This window comes from Hypanus sabinus, chromosome 9 (genome assembly GCF_030144855.1).
Source record: "Hypanus sabinus isolate sHypSab1 chromosome 9, sHypSab1.hap1, whole genome shotgun sequence".
In the NCBI taxonomy this organism is placed as follows: domain Eukaryota; kingdom Metazoa; phylum Chordata; class Chondrichthyes; order Myliobatiformes; family Dasyatidae; genus Hypanus; species Hypanus sabinus.
Genome location: NC_082714.1, coordinates 88,493,645 through 88,512,017, shown reverse-complemented (window position 1 = coordinate 88,512,017; position 18,373 = coordinate 88,493,645). Strand labels below are relative to the sequence as shown.

Genomic DNA, 18,373 nt, shown 5'->3' with positions numbered 1-18,373 from the left:
CCACAACTTCACCTGATGAATTCTCTGTGTTTGTATCTCCATTGACTCCTTTATTTTGGCCTTCCATCCATCCACCCGGCTCGGCTTTGTTCTTTGCATCTACCTTTACAATTTGTCTCTCACTTGAAGTTCATGCCAAAACCCTAATGTGTGTAGAGTTTGAGACTCAAAATCAGAATTCTTAAAGCTTTCCTGAAGCTCCTTGAACTCCCTTCCAGCTGAAAAGCAAGCCACCTTTTGCAAGTAACTGCCTGGTTAACATATCAGAAGCTTTCTCAGATAATGTTGCCTATGAAAACCGTTGGAGTCAGACCACCACTTTGTTACTTCCATGCTTTTCCTGGGCAGCATAGCTCTTCCTTGGTCCAGTAGACTTTGCTACCAAAGGCACAGAGTTGGCACCAACACCTGTTTGCCCTCTGTTGGACAATGGTTCATGGTTTTTGACAGTTGTAGCATTACCCAGTACCTTTCTTAACTGGCTTTCAGTTTTCTTCATTGCAGGGTATATGGCACAGAAATGGTGGATAGATCCCCAATCAAACAATCACGTCCCCACAATGCTGACCCTCGTGTTTTTACCGTGTACAAACCCAGTGTGGCTTGTTGGTTGTGGTATTTCACTGTCATGGACGTCATTCCCACTGGCGTTACCTTTTCTCCGGTATAAGTTCCTAGAGAATGTCGACAGGCTTCAGTTTGGAATCGTTGACTTGCTGTTCTAACGTATTTTGTGGAATGACTGAAACAGTGCCCAACTCCATTTTAATTAATTTGCCGTTCACTTCTGGCACAAGCCATATTGCTCATCTATTGTTAGTTTTCACATGTAAATCTCAAGGCTACCCAGTCCTGTGTCACTCTCATCATTATCAGATTTTTCATCAACACCGTGTAGATTAGTGCTCTTTTTGAATCTGTAACTTGATTTTTAAAAATCTTTTTCTCTTCCCTGTGCGGTCCATTTATTTTTGTCTGCGCGACATATTCTTCTGTACCCCGGTGTTATACAGTAACAGACCCGTCCCCACCGGTACTGTACCCCGGTGTTATACAGTAACAGACCCGTCTCCACTGGTACTGTACCCCGGTGTTACACAGTAACAGACCCGTCCCCACCAGTACCGTACCCCGGTGTTATACAGTGACAGACCCGTCCCACCGGTACTGTACCCCGGTGTTATACAGTGACATACCCGTCCCCACCGGTACCGTACCCCGGTGTTACACAGTAACAGACCCGTCCCCACCGGTACCGTACCCCGGTGTTATACAGTGACATACCCGTCCCCACCGGTACCGTACCCCGGTGTTACACAGTAACAGACCCGTCCCCACCAGTACCGTACCCCGGTGTTATACAGTGACAGACCCGTCCCACCGGTACTGTACCCCGGTGTTATACAGTGACATACCCGTCCCCACCGGTACCGTACCCCGGTGTTACACAGTAACAGACCCGTCCCCACCAGTACCGTACCCCGGTGTTATACAGTGACAGACCCGTCCCACCGGTACTGTACCCCGGTGTTATACAGTGACATACCCGTCCCCACCGGTACCGTACCCCGGTGTTACACAGTAACAGACCCGTCCCCACCAGTACCGTACCCCGGTGTTATACAGTGACAGACCCGTCCCACCGGTACTGTACCCCGGTGTTATACAGTGACATACCCGTCCCCACCGGTACCGTACCCCGGTGTTACACAGTAACAGACCCGTCCCCACCGGTACCGTACCCCGGTGTTATACAGTGACATACCCGTCCCCACCGGTACCGTACCCCGGTGTTACACAGTAACAGACCCGTCCCCACAGGTACCGTACCCCGGTGTTATACAGTGACATACCCGTCCCCACCGGTACCGTACCCCGGTGTTACACAGTAACAGACCCGTCCCCACCGGTACCGTACCCCAGTGTTATACAGTGACAGACCCATCCCCACCGGTACCGTACCCCGGTGTTACACAGTAACAGACCCGTCCCCACCGGTACCGTACCCCGGTGTTACACAGTAACAGACCCGTCCCCACCGGTACCGTACCTCGGTGTTATACAGTGACAGACCCGTCCCCACCGGTACCGTACCCCGGTGTTATACAGTGACAGACCCGTCCCCACCGGTACCGTACCCCGGTGTTATACAGTGACAGACCCGTCCCCACCGGTACCGTACCCCGGTGATATACAGTGACAGACCCGTCCCCACCGGTACCGTACGCCGGTGTTACACAGTAACAGACCCGTCCCCACCGGTACCGTACCCCGGTGTTATACAGTCACAGACCTGTCCCCACTGGTACCGTACCCCGGTGTTAAACAATGACAGACCTGTCCCCACCGGTACCGTACCCCGGTGTTAAACAATGACAGACCTGTCCCCATCGGTACTGTACCCCTGTGTTACACAGTGACAGACCCGTCCCCACCGGTACCATACCCCTGTGTTACACAGTGACATACCCGTCCCCACTGGTACAGTACCCTGGTGTTACACAGTAACAGACCCGTCCCCACCAGTACTGTGTCCCGGTGTTATACAGTGACATACCCGTCCCCACCGGTACCGTACCCCAGTGTTACACAGTAACAGACCCGTCCCCACCGGTACCGTACCCCGGTGTTATACAGTGACAGACCCGTCCCCACCGGTACTGTACCCCAGTGTTATACAGTGACAGACCCGTCCCCACCGGTACTGTACCCCGGTGTTATACAGTGACAGACCCGTCCCCACCGGTACTGTACCCCGGTGATATACAGTGACAGACCCATCCCCACCGGTACCGTACCCCGGTGTCACACAGTAACAGACCCGTCCCCACCGGTACCGTACCCCGGTGTCATACAGTGACATACCCGTCCCCACCGGTACCGTACCCCAGTGTTACACAGTGACAGACCCGTCCCCACCGGTACCGTACCCCAGTGTTACACAGTGACAGACCTGTCCCCACCGGTACCATACCCCGGTGTTAAACAATGACAGACCTGTCCCCACCGGTACCATACCCCTGTGTTACACAGTGACATACCCGTCCCCACTGGTACAGTACCCTGGTGTTACACAGTGACAGACCCATCCCCACCGGTACTGTACCCCGGTGTTACACAGTAACAGACCCGTCCCCACCGGTACAGTACCCCGGTGTTACGCAGTGACAGACCCGTCCCCACCGGTACCGTACCCCGGTGTTATACAGTAACAGACCCGTCCCCACTGGTACAGTACCCTGGTGTTACACAGTGACAGACCCATCCCCACCGGTACTGTACCCCGGTGTTACACAGTAACAGACCCGTCCCCACCGGTACAGTACCCCGGTGTTACGCAGTGACAGACCCGTCCCCACTGGTAACGTACCCTGGTGTTACACAGTGACAGACCCGTCCCCACCGGTACCGTACCCCAGTGTTACACAGTGACAGACCCATCTCCACCGGTACCGTACCCCGGTGTTATACAGTCACAGACCCGTCCCCACCGGTACCGTACCCCGGTGTTATACAGTCACAGACCTGTCCCCACCGGTACCGTACCCCTGTGTTACACAGTGACATACCCGTCCCCACCGGTACAGTACCCCGGTGTTACACAGTAACAGACCCGTCCCCACCAGTACTGTACCCCGGTGTTACACAGTGACAGACCCATCCCCACCGGTACCGTACCCCGGTGTTACACAGTAACAGACCCGTCCCCACCGGTACCGTACCCCTGTGTTATACAGTGACAGACCTGTCCCCACCGGTACCGTACCCCGGTGTTAAACAATGACAGACCTGTCCCCACCGGTACCGTACCCCGGTGTTAAACAATGACAGACCTGTCCCCACCGGTACTGTACCCCTGTGTTACACAGTGACAGTCCCGTCCCCACCGGTACCATACCCCTGTGTTACACAGTGACATACCCGTCCCCACTGGTACAGTACCCTGGTGTTACACAGTGATAGACCCATCCCCACCAGTACTGTGTCCCGGTGTTATACAGTGACAGACCCGTCCCCACCAGTACCGTACCCCGGTGTTACACAGTGACAGACCCGTCCCCACCGGTACAGTACCCCGGTGTTATACAGTGACAGACCCGTCCCCACTGGTACTGTACCCCGGTGTTACGCAGTGACAAACCCGTCCCCACCAGTACCGTACCCCGGTGTTACACAGTGACAGACCCGTCCCCACCGGTACAGTACCCCGGTGTTATACAGTGACAGACCCGTCCCCACCGGTACAGTACCCCGGTGTTTCACAGTGACAGACTCGTCCCCACTGGTAACGTACCCTGGTGTTAGACAGTGACAGACCCGTTCCCACTGGTACTGTACCCCTGTGTTACACAGTGACAGACCCGTCCCCACCGGTACAGTACCCCGGTGTTATACAGTGACATACCCGTCCCCACCGGTACCGTACCCCGGTGTTACACAGTGACAGACCCGTTCCCACTGGTACTGTACCCCTGTGTTACACAGTGACAGACCCGTCCCCACCAGTACTGTACCCCGGTGATATACAGTGACAGACCCATCCCCACCAGTACTGTGTCCCGGTGTTACACAGTGACAGACTCGTCCCCACCGGTACCGTACCCCGGTGTTACACAGTGACAGACCCATCCCCACCAGTACTGTACCCCGGTGTTATACAGTGACAGACCCATCCCACCGGTACTGTACCCCGGTGTTATACAGTGACAGACCCATCCCCACCAGTACTGTACCCCGGTGTTATACAGTGACAGACCCATCCCCACTGGTAACGTACCCTGGTGTTACACAGTGACAGACCCGTCCCCACCGGTACCGTACCCCAGTGTTACACAGTGACAGACCCATCTCCACCGGTACTGTACCCCGGTGTTATACAGTCACAGACCCGTCCCCACCGGTACCGTACCCCGGTGTTATACAGTCACAGACCTGTCCCCACCGGTACCGTACCCCTGTGTTACACAGTGACATACCCGTCCCCACCGGTACAGTACCCCGGTGTTACACAGTAACAGACCCGTCCCCACCGGTACTGTACCCCGGTGTTACACAGTGACAGACCCATCCCCACCGGTACTGTACCCCGGTGTTACACAGTAACAGACCCGTCCCCACCGGTACCATACCCGTGTTATACAGTGACAGACCTGTCCCCACCGGTACCGTACCCCGGTGTTATACAGTGACAGACCCATCCCCACCGGTACCGTACCCCGGTGTTATACAGTGACAGACCCATCCCCACCAGTACTGTACCCCGGTGTTATACAGTGACAGACCCATCCCCACCAGTACTGTACCCCGGTGTTATACAGTGACGGACTCGGCCCCACTAGTACGGTACCCCGGTGTTATACAGTGACAGACCCGTCCCCACCCCCTGACCGATGCTGTTGTGCTGTCCACAGTCTCTCGAGGGTCCTGGTGGTTCCCCGGACGATTCTCGACCTGGATATCAAGAGTCTGTCTGCCTTGTTTACTGACGGACGCATCCCGGTGAGTATATCGTGTGGCAAGGGGGGTGTGTGTGGGTTCCCTGCCCTGCCCAACATAACCGTTCTCTGTACCTTTCCACAGCGATGGCACTGGCATCATGCTGGCAGCAACCTGCTGAGGATGAGCAGCTTCCAGAGCACCAGCTTCTCCCAGAGGGACGGGCTCAGGTGGGTATGGTGGAGTCACAGGGCTGGGGGGCGGGCATCAGCTCCCCTCCACACCGTCCCTTCACACACTCCCGGGGTCAGACACAGAGTGAAGCTCCCTCTACACTGTCCCATCACACACTCCCGGGGTCAGACACAGAGTGAAACTCCCTCCACACTGTCCCATCACACACTCCTGGGGTCAGACACAGTGAAGCTCCCTCTACACTGTCCCATCACACACTCCTGGGGTCAGACACAGAGTGAAACTCCCTCCACACTGTCCCATCACACACTCCCAGGGTCAGACACAGAGAGAAACTCCCTCCACACTGTCCCATCACACACTCCCAGGGTCAGACACAGAGTGAAACTCCCTCCACACCGTCCCATCACACACTCCCGGGGTCAGACACACTGGACACACAGCGGATCGCTCCCACCCCATAACCTGTTGGTGTTGTGCTCATCAGTAAGCTGGAAGAGATGGTGTGTGGAGGACACACGCAGTTGGTGATTGCCGATCTTGGGGAGGACCTACCGAGCCCAGCTGACATTCAGCAGGCTTACAGCCGGCTCCGCTCCCTGTGCGCATGTGGTGAGTCGCTCCCTCCCTGCCTGTGGCTCTCATCTCCCTCCCCTCAGCCCACCGCCCCCCTCCTGCTGCCTCTCATCTCCCTCCCCTCAGCCCACCGCCCCCCTCCTGCTGCCTCTCATCTCCCTCCCCTCAGCCCACCGCCCCCCTCCTGCTGCCTCTCATCTCCCTCCCCTCAGCCCACCGCTCCCTTCCTGCTGCCTCTCATCTCCCTCTGGTCAGCCCACCGCCCCCCTCCTGCTGCCTCTCATCTCCCTCCCCTCAGCCCACCGCTCCCTTCCTGCTGCCTCTCATCTCCCTCCCCTCAGCCCACCGCCCCCCTCCTGCTGCCTCTCATCTCCCTCCCCTCGGCCCACCGCCCCCTCTCCTGCTGCCTCTCATCTCCCTCCCCTCGGCCCATCGCCCCCTCTCCTGCTGCCTCTCATCTCCCTCCCCTCGGCCCACCGCCCCCTCTCCTGCTGCCTCTCATCTCCCTCCCCTCGGCCCACCGCCCCTCTCCTGCTGCCTCTGATCTCTCTCCCCTCGGCCCACCGCCCCCTCTCCTGCTGCCTCTGATCTCTCTCCCCTCGGCCCACCGCCCCCTCTCCTGCTGCCTCTCATCTCCCTCTGGTCAGCCCACCGCCCCCTCTCCTGCTGCCTCTGATCTCTCTCCCCTCGGCCCACCGCCCCCTCTCCTGCTGCCTCTCATCTCCCTCTGGTCAGCCCACTGCCCCCTCTCCTGCTGCCTCTGATCTCCCTCCCCTCGGCCCACCGCCCCCTCTCCTGCTGCCTCTGATCTCCCTCCCCTCAGCCCACCGCCCCCTCTCCTGCTGCCTCTCATCTCCCTCTGGTCAGCCCACCGCCCCCTCTCCTGCTGCCTCTCATCTCCCTCCCCTCGGCCCACCGCCCCCTCTCCTGCTGCCTCTGATCTCCCTCCCCTCGGCCCACCGCCCCCTCTCCTGCTGCCTCTCATCTCCCTCCCCTCGGCCCACCGCCCCCTCTCCTGCTGCCTCTCATCTCCCTCCCCTCGGCCCACCGCCCCCTCTCCTGCTGCCTCTCATCTCCCTCCCCTCGGCCCACCGCCCCCCTCCTGCTGCCTCTCATCTCCCTCCCCTCGGCCCATCGCCCCCTCTCCTGCTGCCTCTCATCTCCCTCCCCTCGGCCCACCGCCCCCTCTCCTGCTGCCTCTCATCTCCCTCCCCTCGGCCCACCGCCCCCTCTCCTGCTGCCTCTGATCTCCCTCCCCTCGGCCCACCGCCCCCTCTCCTGCTGCCTCTGATCTCCCTCCCCTCGGCCCACCGCCCCCTCTCCTGCTGCCTCTCATCTCCCTCCCCTCGGCCCACCGCCCCCTCTCCTGCTGCCTCTCATCTCCCTCTGGTCAGCCCACCGCCCCCTCTCCTGCTGCCTCTGATCTCCCTCCCCTCGGCCCACCGCCCCCTCTCCTGCTGCCTCTCATCTCCCTCCCCTCGGCCCACCGCCCCCTCTCCTGCTGCCTCTCATCTCCCTCCCCTCGGCCCACCGCCCCCTCTCCTGCTGCCTCTCATCTCCCTCCCCTCGGCCCACCGCCCCCTCTCCTGCTGCCTCTGATCTCCCTCCCCTCGGCCCACCGCCCCCTCTCCTGCTGCCTCTCATCTCCCTCCCCTCGGCCCACCGCCCCCTCTCCTGCTGCCTCTCATCTCCCTCCCCTCGGCCCACCGCCCCCTCTCCTGCCTCTGATCTCTCTCCCCTCGGCCCACCGCCCCCTCTCCTGCTGCCTCTGATCTCTCTCCCCTCAGCTCACCGCCCCCTCTCCTGCTGCCTCTGATCTCCCTCCCCTCGGCCCACCGCCCCCTCTCCTGCTGCCTCTGATCTCTCTCCCCTCAGCTCACCGCCCCCTCTCCTGCTGCCTCTCATCTCCCTCCCCTCGGCCCACCGCCCCCTCTCCTGCCTCTGATCTCTCTCCCCTCAGCCCACCGCCCCCTCTCCTGCCTCTGATCTCTCTCCCCTCGGCCCACCGCCCCCTCTCCTGCTGCCTCTGATCTCTCTCCCCTCAGCTCACCGCCCCCTCTCCTGCTGCCTCTGATCTCCCTCCCCTCGGCCCACCGCCCCCTCTCCTGCCTCTGATCTCTCTCCCCTCAGCCCACCGCCCCCTCTCCTGCCTCTGTCCTCTCTCCCCTCAGCCCACCGCCCCCTCTCCTGCCTCTGATCTCCCTCCGGTCAGCCCACCGCCCCCTCTCCTGCCTCTGATCTCTCTCCCCTCAGCCCACCGCCCCCTATCCTGCCTCTGATCTCCCTCCCCTCAGCCCACCGCCCCCTCTCCTGCTGCCTCTCATCTCCCTCCCCTCAGCCCACCGCCCCCTCTCCTGCTGCCTCTCATCTCCCTCCCCTCGGCCCACCGCCCCCCTCCTGCTGCCTCTCATCTCCCTCCCCTCGGCCCACCGCCCCCCTCCTGCTGCCTCTGATCTCCCTCCCCTCGGCCCACCGCCCCTCTCCTGCTGCCTCTGATCTCCTTCCCCTCGGCCCACCGCCCCTCACCTGCTGCCTCTGATCTCCCTCCCCTCGGCCCACCGCCCCCCTCCTGCTGCCTCTGATCTCCCTCCCCTCGGCCCACCGCCCCTCTCCTGCTGCCTCTGATCTCCCTCCCCTCGGCCCACCGCCCCCCTCCTGCTGCCTCTGATCTCCCTCCCCTCGGCCCACCGCCCCTCACCTGCTGCCTCTGATCTCCCTCCCCTCGGCCCACCGCCCACTCTCCTGCTGCCTCTGATCTCCCTCCCCTCGGCCCACCGCCCCCCTCCTGCTGCCTCTCATCTCCCTCTGGTCAGCCCACTGCCCCCTCTCCTGCTGCCTCTCATCTCCCTCCCCTCGGCCCACCGCCCCCCTCCTGCTGCCTCTCATCTCCCTCCCCTCAGCCCACCGCCCCCTCTCCTGCTGCCTCTCATCTCCCTCTGGTCAGCCCACCGCCCCCTCTCCTGCTGCCTCTGATCTCTCTCCCCTCGGCCCACCGCCCCCTCTCCTGCTGCCTCTCATCTCCCTCCCCTCGGCCCACCGCCCCCCTCCTGCTGCCTCTCATCTCCCTCCCCTCAGCCCACCGCCCCCTCTCCTGCTGCCTCTCATCTCCCTCTGGTCAGCCCACCGCCCCCTCTCCTGCTGCCTCTCATCTCCCTCCCCTCGGCCCACCGCCCCCTCTCCTGCCTCTGATCTCTCTCCCCTCAGCCCACCGCCCCCTCTCCTGCCTCTGATCTCTCTCCCCTCGGCCCACCGCCCCCCTCCTGCTGCCTCTCATCTCCCTCTGGTCAGCCCACCGCCCCCTCTCCTGCTGCCTCTGATCTCTCTCCCCTCGGCCCACCGCCCCCTCTCCTGCCTCTGATCTCTCTCCCCTCGGCCCACCGCCCCCTCTCCTGCTGCCTCTCATCTCCCTCCCCTCGGCCCACCGCCCCCTCTCCTGCTGCCTCTGATCTCCCTCCCCTCGGCCCACCGCCCCCCTCCTGCTGCCTCTCATCTCCCTCCCCTCGGCCCACCGCCCCCTCTCCTGCTGCCTATCATCTCCCTCCCCTCGGCCCACCGCCCCCTCTCCTGCTGCCTCTCATCTCCCTCCCCTCGGCCCACCGCCCCCTCTCCTGCTGCCTCTCAACTCCCTCCCCTCGGCCCACCGCCCCCTCCCCTCGGCCCACCGCCCCCTCCTGCTGCCTCTCATCTCCCTCCCCTCAGCCCACCGCCCCCTTTCCTGCTGCCTCTCATCTCCCTCTGGTCAGCCCACCGCCCCCTCTCCTGCTGCCTCTCATCTCTCTCCCCGCGGCCCACCGCCCCCTCTCCTGCTGCCTCTCATCTCCCTCCCCTCGGCCCACCTCCCCCTCTCCTGCTGCCTCTCATCTCCCTCCCCTCGGCCCACCGCCCCCTCTCCTGCTGCCTCTGATCTCCCTCCCCTCGGCCCACCGCCCCCTCTCCTGCTGCCTCTCATCTCCCTCCCCTCGGCCCACCGCCCCCTCTCCTGCTGCCTCTCATCTCCCTCTGGTCAGCCCACCGCCCCCTCTCCTGCTGCCTCTGATCTCTCTCCCCTCGGCCCACCGCCCCCTCTCCTGCTGCCTCTGATCTCTCTCCCCTCGGCCCACCGCCCCCCTCCTGCTGCCTCTCATCTCCCTCCCCTCGGCCCACCGCCCCCCTCCTGCTGCCTGTGATCTCCCTCCCCTCGGCCCACCGCCCCCTCTCCTGCTGCCTCTCATCTCCCTCCCCTCGGCCCACTGCCCCCTCTCCTGCTGCCTCTCATCTCCCTCCCCTCGGCCCACCGCCCCCTCTCCTGCCTCTGATCTCTCTCCCCTCGGCCCACCTCCCCCTCTCCTGCCTCTGATCTCTCTCCCCTCAGCCCACTGCCCCCTCTCCTGCTGCCTCTCATCTCCCTCCCCTCAGCCCACTGCCCCCTCTCCTGCTGCCTCTCATCTCCCTCCCCTCGGCCCACCGCCCCCTCTCCTGCCTCTGATCTCTCTCCCCTCAGCCCACTGCCCCCTCTCCTGCTGCCTCTCATCTCCCTCCCCTCGGCCCACCGCCCCCTCTCCTGCCTCTGATCTCTCTCCCCTCGGCCCACCGCCCCCTCTCCTGCCTCTGATCTCTCTCCCCTCAGCCCACCGCCCCCTCTCCTGCTGCCTCTCATCTCCCTCCCCTCGGCCCACCGCCCCCCTCCTGCTGCCTCTCATCTCCCTCCCCTCGGCCCACCGCCCCCTCTCCTGCTGCCTCTGATCTCCCTCCCCTCGGCCCACCGCCCCCTCTCCTGCTGCCTCTCATCTCCCTCCCCTCGGCCCACCGCCCCCTCTCCTGCTGCCTCTGATCTCCCTCCCCTCGGCCCACCGCCCCCTCTCCTGCTGCCTCTCATCTCCCTCCCCTCGGCCCACCGCCCCCTCTCCTGCTGCCTCTCATCTCCCTCCCCTCGGCCCACCGCCCCCTCTCCTGCTGCCTCTCATCTCCCTCCCCTCGGCCCACCGCCCCCTCTCCTGCTGCCTCTCATCTCCCTCCCCTCGGCCCACCGCCCCCTCTCCTGCCTCTGATCTCTCTCCCCTCGGCCCACCGCCCCCTCTCCTGCTGCCTCTCATCTCCCTCCCCTCGGCCCACCGCCCCCTCTCCTGCTGCCTCTGATCTCCCTCCCCTCGGCCCACCGCCCCCTCTCCTGCTGCCTCTCATCTCCCTCCCCTCGGCCCACCGCCCCCTCTCCTGCTGCCTCTCATCTCCCTCCCCTCGGCCCACCGCCCCCTCTCCTGCTGCCTCTCATCTCCCTCCCCTCGGCCCACCGCCCCCCTCCTGCTGCCTCTCATCTCCCTCCCCTCGGCCCACCGCCCCCTCTCCTGCTGCCTCTGATCTCCCTCCCCTCGGCCCACCGCCCCCTCTCCTGCTGCCTCTCATCTCCCTCCCCTCAGCCCACCGCCCCCCTCCTGCTGCCTCTCATCTCCCTCCCCTCGGCCCACTGCCCCCTCTCCTGCTGCCTCTCATCTCCCTCCCCTCAGCCCACCGCCCCCTCTCCTGCTGCCTCTCATCTCCCTCCCCTCGGCCCACCGCCCCCTCTCCTGCTGCCTCTCATCTCCCTCCCCTCGGCCCACCGCCCCCCTCCTGCTGCCTCTCATCTCCCTCCCCTCGGCCCACCGCCCCCTCTCCTGCTGCCTCTCATCTCCCTCCCCTCGGCCCACCGCCCCCTCTCCTGCTGCCTCTCATCTCCCTCCCCTCGGCCCACCGCCCCCTCTCCTGCTGCCTCTCATCTCCCTCCCCTCGGCCCACCGCCCCCCTCCTGCTGCCTCTCATCTCCCTCCCCTCGGCCCACCGCCCCCTCACCTGCTGCCTCTCATCTCCCTCCCCTCGGCCCACCGCTCCCCTCCTGCTGCCTCTCATCTCCCTCCCCTCGGCCCACCGCCCCCTCTCCTGCTGCCTCTCATCTCCCTCCCCTCGGCCCATCGCCCCCTCTCCTGCTGCCTCTCATCTCCCTCCCCTCGGCCCACCGCCCCTCTCCTGCTGCCTCTCATCTCCCTCTGGTCAGCCCACCGCCCCCTCTCCTGCTGCCTCTCATCTCCCTCCCCTCAGCCCACCGCCCCTCTCCTGCTGCCTCTCATCTCCCTCCCCTCGGCCCATCGCCCCCTCTCCTGCTGCCTCTCATCTCCCTCCCCTCGGCCCATCGCCCCCTCTCCTGCTGCCTCTCATCTCCCTCCCCTCGGCCCACCGCCCCCTCTCCTGCTGCCTCTCATCTCCCTCCCCTCGGCCCACCGCCCCTCTCCTGCTGCCTCTCATCTCCCTCCCCTTGACCCACTGCCCCCTCACCTGCTGCCTGTCATCTCCCTCCCCTCGGCCCACTGCCCCCTCACCTGCTGCCTGTCATCTCCCTCCCCTTGACCCACTGCCCCCTCTCCTGCTGCCTCTCATCTCCCTCCCCTTGACCCACTGCCCCCTCACCTGCTGCCTGTCCCTCTGCAGAGCTGCCCGGCGCCATTCGGGACGGTGACGAGAAGTGGCTGTCGTCGCTGGAGTCCACGCGCTGGCTGGAGTATGGCAGGTACGGAGGGGAGACGTCGTCCCAGAGTGGGGCCAACTCCTGGGTGTGTTGGGGGGGGGGGAAGAGATTGGGCAACTCCACCCTGCTGATTTCCCCCTCCCCCGGTTGCCGTAGCAGCGACGCAATCAGCACAATGTTATTAAAGCTCAGGGCGTTCCAGAGTTCAAAGTTCAATTCTGGCCTTTGTCCATTTTCCCGGGCTGAGAGGTCATCGTTCAGTTGTCCTGTGATTAGGCGAGAGTAAAACTGGCGGGTTGCTGGGCGGTAAAAGAGATAAATATGGTGTCTCCGGCCCACAGGTTGTGCCTGAAGAAAGCCACGGAAGTGTCGGCACTGCTGTGGAACCAGAGGCTGACTGTCACGCTGCAGGGTGAGTGTCCCGCCCCACCCTCTGTACGGTACAAGGGCCCCTCCACCTCCCCACCCCGCTGACCCTCTCGGCCCCCTCCACCCTGCCACCTCTCAGCCCCCTCCACCCTGCCACCTCTCGGCCCCCCTCCACCCTGCCACCTCTCGGCCCCCCTCCACCCTGCCACCTCTCGGCCCCCTCCACCCTGCCACCCCTCTGATCCTCTCAGCCCCCCTCACCATCTCCCCCTCCGCAGCACAACACTCCACAGATCCCTTCTCTCTCCAGTCTGTCCCTGGGAACCCGAACCCCCTCTCATTCCCGGGACCCCACCCCTCACTGTGGGATAGAATCCGACCCCTCGGCCCCCCCTCCCCCCTTCCCCCACTCTCAGACCCCGGTGGGTGGGGACATGCCCTCTCAGTCCAGATCCCAGGAGGGTGGGGATGTGTCCCTTTCTGTCCCTGCGACATGGTGAGTGGGCTGGACAGACTGCCAGCTGGCGTACCCTCCATCCCCACAGAATCGGACGATCGGGATCTGTCCTGCCTGGTGTCGTCCCTGGTCCAGCTGATCCTGGACCCCAGCAGTCGGAGCCTGTCTGGATTCCAGAGTCTGGTGCAGAAGGAGTGGGTGTCAGCCGGACATCGGTTCACTGACCGCCTCGACCTCCTGCGAGCATCTGACAAGGAGGAGGTGGGTCCTGCCGACGGAGTAGAGCAGGGGTTCCAATCCTTCCGGTGCCATGGGCCTCGACCATTAACCAAGAGTCTGTGGATCCCTAGCTGGGAGTTTCACTCTGTGTCTGACCCCGTGAGTGTGTGATGGGACGGTGTGGAGGGAGTTTCATTCTGTGTCTGACCCTGGGAGTGTGTGATGGGATGGTGTAGAGGGAGATTCACTCTGTACCTGACCCCGGGAGTGTGTGATGGGACAGTGTGGAGGGAGATTCACTCTGTGTCTGACCCCGGGATTGTGTGATGGGACAGTGTAGAGGGAGCTTCACTATGTGTCTGACCCCGGGAGTGTTTGATGGGACGGTGTGGAGGGAGTTTCACTCTGTACCTGACCCCGGGAGTGTGTGATGGGACAGTGTGGAGGGAGATTCACTCTGTGTCTGACCCCGGGAGTGTGTGATGGGACGGTGTGGAGGGAGTTTCACTCTGTGTCTGACCCCGGGAGTGTGTGATGGGACAGTGTAGGGGGAGTTTCACTCTGTGTCTGACCCGGGAGTGTGTGATGGGACGGTGTGGAGGGAGTTTCACTCTGTGTCTGACCCTGGGAGTGTGTGATGGGACGGTGTGGAGGGAGCTTCACTCTGTGTCTGACCCCAGGAGTGTGTGATGGGACGGTGTGGAGGGAGTTTCACTCTGTGTCTGACCCCGGGAGTGTGTGATGGGACAGTGTAGGGGGAGTTTCACTCTGTGTCTGACCCGGGAGTGTGTGATGGGACGGTGTGGAGGGAGTTTCACTCTGTGTCTGACCCTGGGAGTGTGTGATGGGACGGTGTGGAGGGAGCTTCACTCTGTGTCTGAACCCGGGAGTGTGTGATGGGACGGTGTAGGGGGAGTTTCACTCTGTGTCTGACCCCGGGAGTGTGTGATGGGACAGTGTGGAGGGAGATTCACTCTGTGTCTGACCCCGGGAGTGTGTGATGGGATGGTGTAGAGGGAGATTCACTCTGTGTCTGACCCCGGGAGTGTGTGATGGGACGGTGTAGAGGGAGTTTCACTCTGTGTCTGACCCCGGGAGTGTGTGATGGGACGGTGTAGAGGGAGCTTCACTCTGTGTCTGACCCCGGGAGTGTGTGATGGGACGGTGTAGAGGGAGCTTCACTCTGTGTCTGACCCCGGGAGTGTGTGATGGGACGGTGTAGAGGGAGCTTCACTCTGTGTCTGACCCCGGGAGTGTGTGATGTGACGGTGTAGAGGGAGATTCACTCTGTGTCTGACCCCGGGAGTGTGTGATGGGACGCTGTAGAGGGAGCTTCACTCTGTGTCTGACCCCGGGAGTGTGTGATGTGACGGTGTAGAGGGAGATTCACTCTGTGTCTGACCCTGGGAGTGTGTGATGGGACGGTGTAGAGGGAGATTCACTCTGTGTCTGACCCCGGGAGTGTGTGATGGGACGATGTGGAGGGAGTTTCAGTTCAGAAGCTGGCTGGATTTGTCTCCCAGATGACTATGGGATTCCTGTTGGATCGAGAGACCGAGTTCTCCCTGCTGCTGACGTTGAGCCTGGCTGCCGTGATCTAGACATCAGCAATTCTTTGGAGTCAGCCGGTGTGACGCGGTGTTTCATTCTGAGAGGTCGACAGTTCTCCCCCCCCCCCACCCCCACAGAATCTCCAGCAGATTGCTTGACCCTCCACACCATTCCATCACTGTGAAGATCCCCCTACACTCTGTTCCAGGGTCAGATACTAACTTCTCAATATCCTCCCCTCACCCAGTGAGAGAGCCCCCTGAACTGCCCCCTCCCTCCCCGATTGGTACCACATCTGCTGCTTCTCCCTGCCTCTGAGGGCAGTGGCCATCTGTGAAGTGGGACTTCTGCTTCTTTTCGGATGTGACCCCACCCTGAGATCCTCAACCCTCTTCCTCTGCTTGCTTCACCCAGACTTGGAGCTTCAATAAACGAGGTCAGAACCTCTTTCTTCCCCCTTTCTCAGAAACAAGAAGTTTAGAAATAAACTTCACAGTCCATTTCTACCCCTCATGAAGGCCTCAAAGCTCCCTGCTTCTTCCTTGAAAGAAGAACTAACCAGCTCCATCCTGCAGAACTGGTGCTAAACCCTGAGCAAGTTGACCCTTCCACCTCCACAAGTGGAGCTTCCCGGTGCCGAACGCTTTAAATCCGATTCCTGTTCCAACAGATGTTGGTCCATGACCTTCTCTTTTACCAAACTGAGGCCACCCTCGGGGTTGTGGGCGAACACTTGTCTGAGCAGCCTCCAACCTGATGGCGCGAATATGAATTTCTCCTTCTGGTAAACGAATGTTCCCCACCCTTCCTTCATGCTCACTCTGACCTTTCACTCCTTCTTACCTGCCTATCACCTTCCTCTGGGTCACCTTTCTCCTACAGTCCACTCCCCTCTCCTATCGGATTCCTTCCTCACCTTCTAACTACCCTCCTTCCCCTGCCTCCCTGCTTTTTGTTCCGGCCTCTTCCCCCTTTCTTTCCAACCCTGAAGAAGGATCTCGGCCAGAACGTCAACTGTTTATTCCTCTCCACAGAGGCTGCCTGACTTGCAGAGTTCCTCCGGCATTTTGTGCGTGTTGTGTTGAATCTTCCTACAGCCCTTAACTGCAGGACGCGAGTCCAAGCCCTTCAGCCCATGACGTTGTGTTGACCCTTTAATCTGTTCTAAGATCAATCTCCCCTTCCCCCCACGTCGCCCTCCATTTCCCACCATCTATGTGTCTACCTCAGAGTTTGTTAAATGTCCCTTTTGTACCTTTTGTGCTTTTACCACCACCCCTGGTCCCACACACCCACCACTCTGTGTAAATATAAAAAACTTGCCTCTGACATCCCCATCTCTAATCACCTTAAAATTATGCCCCTTTGTATTAGCTGTTTCTGCCCTGGGATAACGTCTCTGTCTGTCAGTTCTCAAGTGGGGGTTTATTGTCATTCAACCACACATGCGAATACCGCCAAAGAAAATGGCATTCCTGACGCAACATTTATTAACTCTCGGAGACGTGAGGCGAGATACAGGCTTTTATTGGCTGGAAGAAAGAACCAGCAGCAATTGGCCACCACACTGCATCCTGGAGACTGAGGCCGGGGCAGTGTCTGCAATCACCACGGTCAGTGGGAGGAGCCACAGGAGCAGTCAGCGGGGAGGGGGGGGGCGTGTCCAGACAGGTATATGTAGTTCACCACAGATCCTCAGGAGCAAACACGAGGAAATCTGCAGATGCTGGAAATTCAAACAACACACACAGAATGCTGGTGGAACCCAGCAGGCCAGGCAGCATCTATAGGGAGAAGCGCTGTTGACGTTTTGGGCTGAGACCCTTCGAAACATCGACAGTGCTTCTCCCTATAGATGCTGCCTGGCCTGCTGTGTTCCACCAGCATTTTGTGCGTGTTGTTGTTCCTCAGGAGCAGTTGCACCACCAAGTGTGTATAACTCACACTCACGCAGTAATATTATTACTTTATTGCCTCTTATTGTCTTATGCAGACACAGTTACAGCTCAGGGCAGTTGAATTTGGGGGTACAATTCCGGCACCGCCTGTAAGGCATTTGTACGTTCTCCCGTGAATACGTGGGTTTCCTCCGGGTCCTCTGGTTTCTTCCCACAGTCCAAAGACGTACTGGGCAGGTTAACTGGTCATTGTAAATTGTCCTGTGATTAGACTGGGGTCAAATTGCTGGGTTGCCGGGGGCGCAGCTCGTTATCTCTAAATAAATAACAGAAACCACAATTATCAGCACTTGGTCCAAAACCTTCGACACCAAGTCGTGTTCTAGGTACTTTGATGTTGACACAGTCTCTGCCTCCAACACCCCCTCAGACACTGTTCCTGACTCCAGTCCACCAGTCTGAGGGAGAAACTCTTGCCTGGGTCCCCTCCATTCCTGGTTGTAAACCAACGTCTCTGGCCTCTCCCTCTGCCATGGGCAACAGTTTTGTGTTATTTGTGCAGTGTCATGGCTTTGTACCAAAGAACAAACACTCAATCTTTACAAGGTTTACAATATCGTCCAAGACTTAATCAACAGAAATATATTCTGAGTCTGACCCCGGGAGTGTGTGATGGGACGGTGTAGAGGGAGTTTCACTCTGTGTCTGACCCCGGGAGTGTGTGATGGGATGGTGTAGAGGGAGTTTCACTCTGTGTTTGACCCGGAAGTGTGTGATGGGACGGTGTGGAGGAGATTCACTCTGTGTCTGACCCCGGGAGTGTGTGATGGGACGGTGTAGAGGGAGCTTCACTCTGTGTTTGACCCGGGAGTGTGTGATGGGACAGTGTGGATGGATATTCACTCTGTGTCTGACCCCGGGAGTGTGTGATGGGACAGTGTGGAGGGAGTTTCACTCTGTGTCTGACCCGGGAGTGTGTGATGGGACAGTGTGGAGGGAGTTTCACTCTGTGTTTGACCCGGGAGTGTGTGATGGGACAGTGTGGATGGATATTCACTCTGTGTCTGACCCCGGGAGTGTGTGATGGGACAGTGTGGAGGGAGTTTCACTCTGTGTCTGACCCGGGAGTGTGTGATGGGACAGTGTGGAGGGAGTTTCACTCTGTGTCTGACCCCGGGAGTGTGTGATGGGACAGTGTGG

At 61.1% G+C, this 18,373-nt stretch overlaps 1 protein-coding gene across 1 annotated transcript in view; it reads left to right on the top strand.

Moving 5' to 3' along the window:
- The window catches only part of mtmr11 (myotubularin related protein 11), a 63,578-nt gene that overhangs the window by 40,530 nt on the left and 4,675 nt on the right, over positions 1 to 18,373 (top strand). Inside the window, exons 8-13 of the mRNA XM_059980097.1 lie at positions 5,412 to 5,499; positions 5,581 to 5,666; positions 6,119 to 6,243; positions 12,643 to 12,721; positions 13,021 to 13,091; positions 13,594 to 13,766. Coding sequence (XP_059836080.1) covers positions 5,412 to 5,499; positions 5,581 to 5,666; positions 6,119 to 6,243; positions 12,643 to 12,721; positions 13,021 to 13,091; positions 13,594 to 13,766 — 622 coding nt within the window. The remainder of the gene's footprint in view (positions 1 to 5,411; positions 5,500 to 5,580; positions 5,667 to 6,118; positions 6,244 to 12,642; positions 12,722 to 13,020; positions 13,092 to 13,593; positions 13,767 to 18,373) is intronic.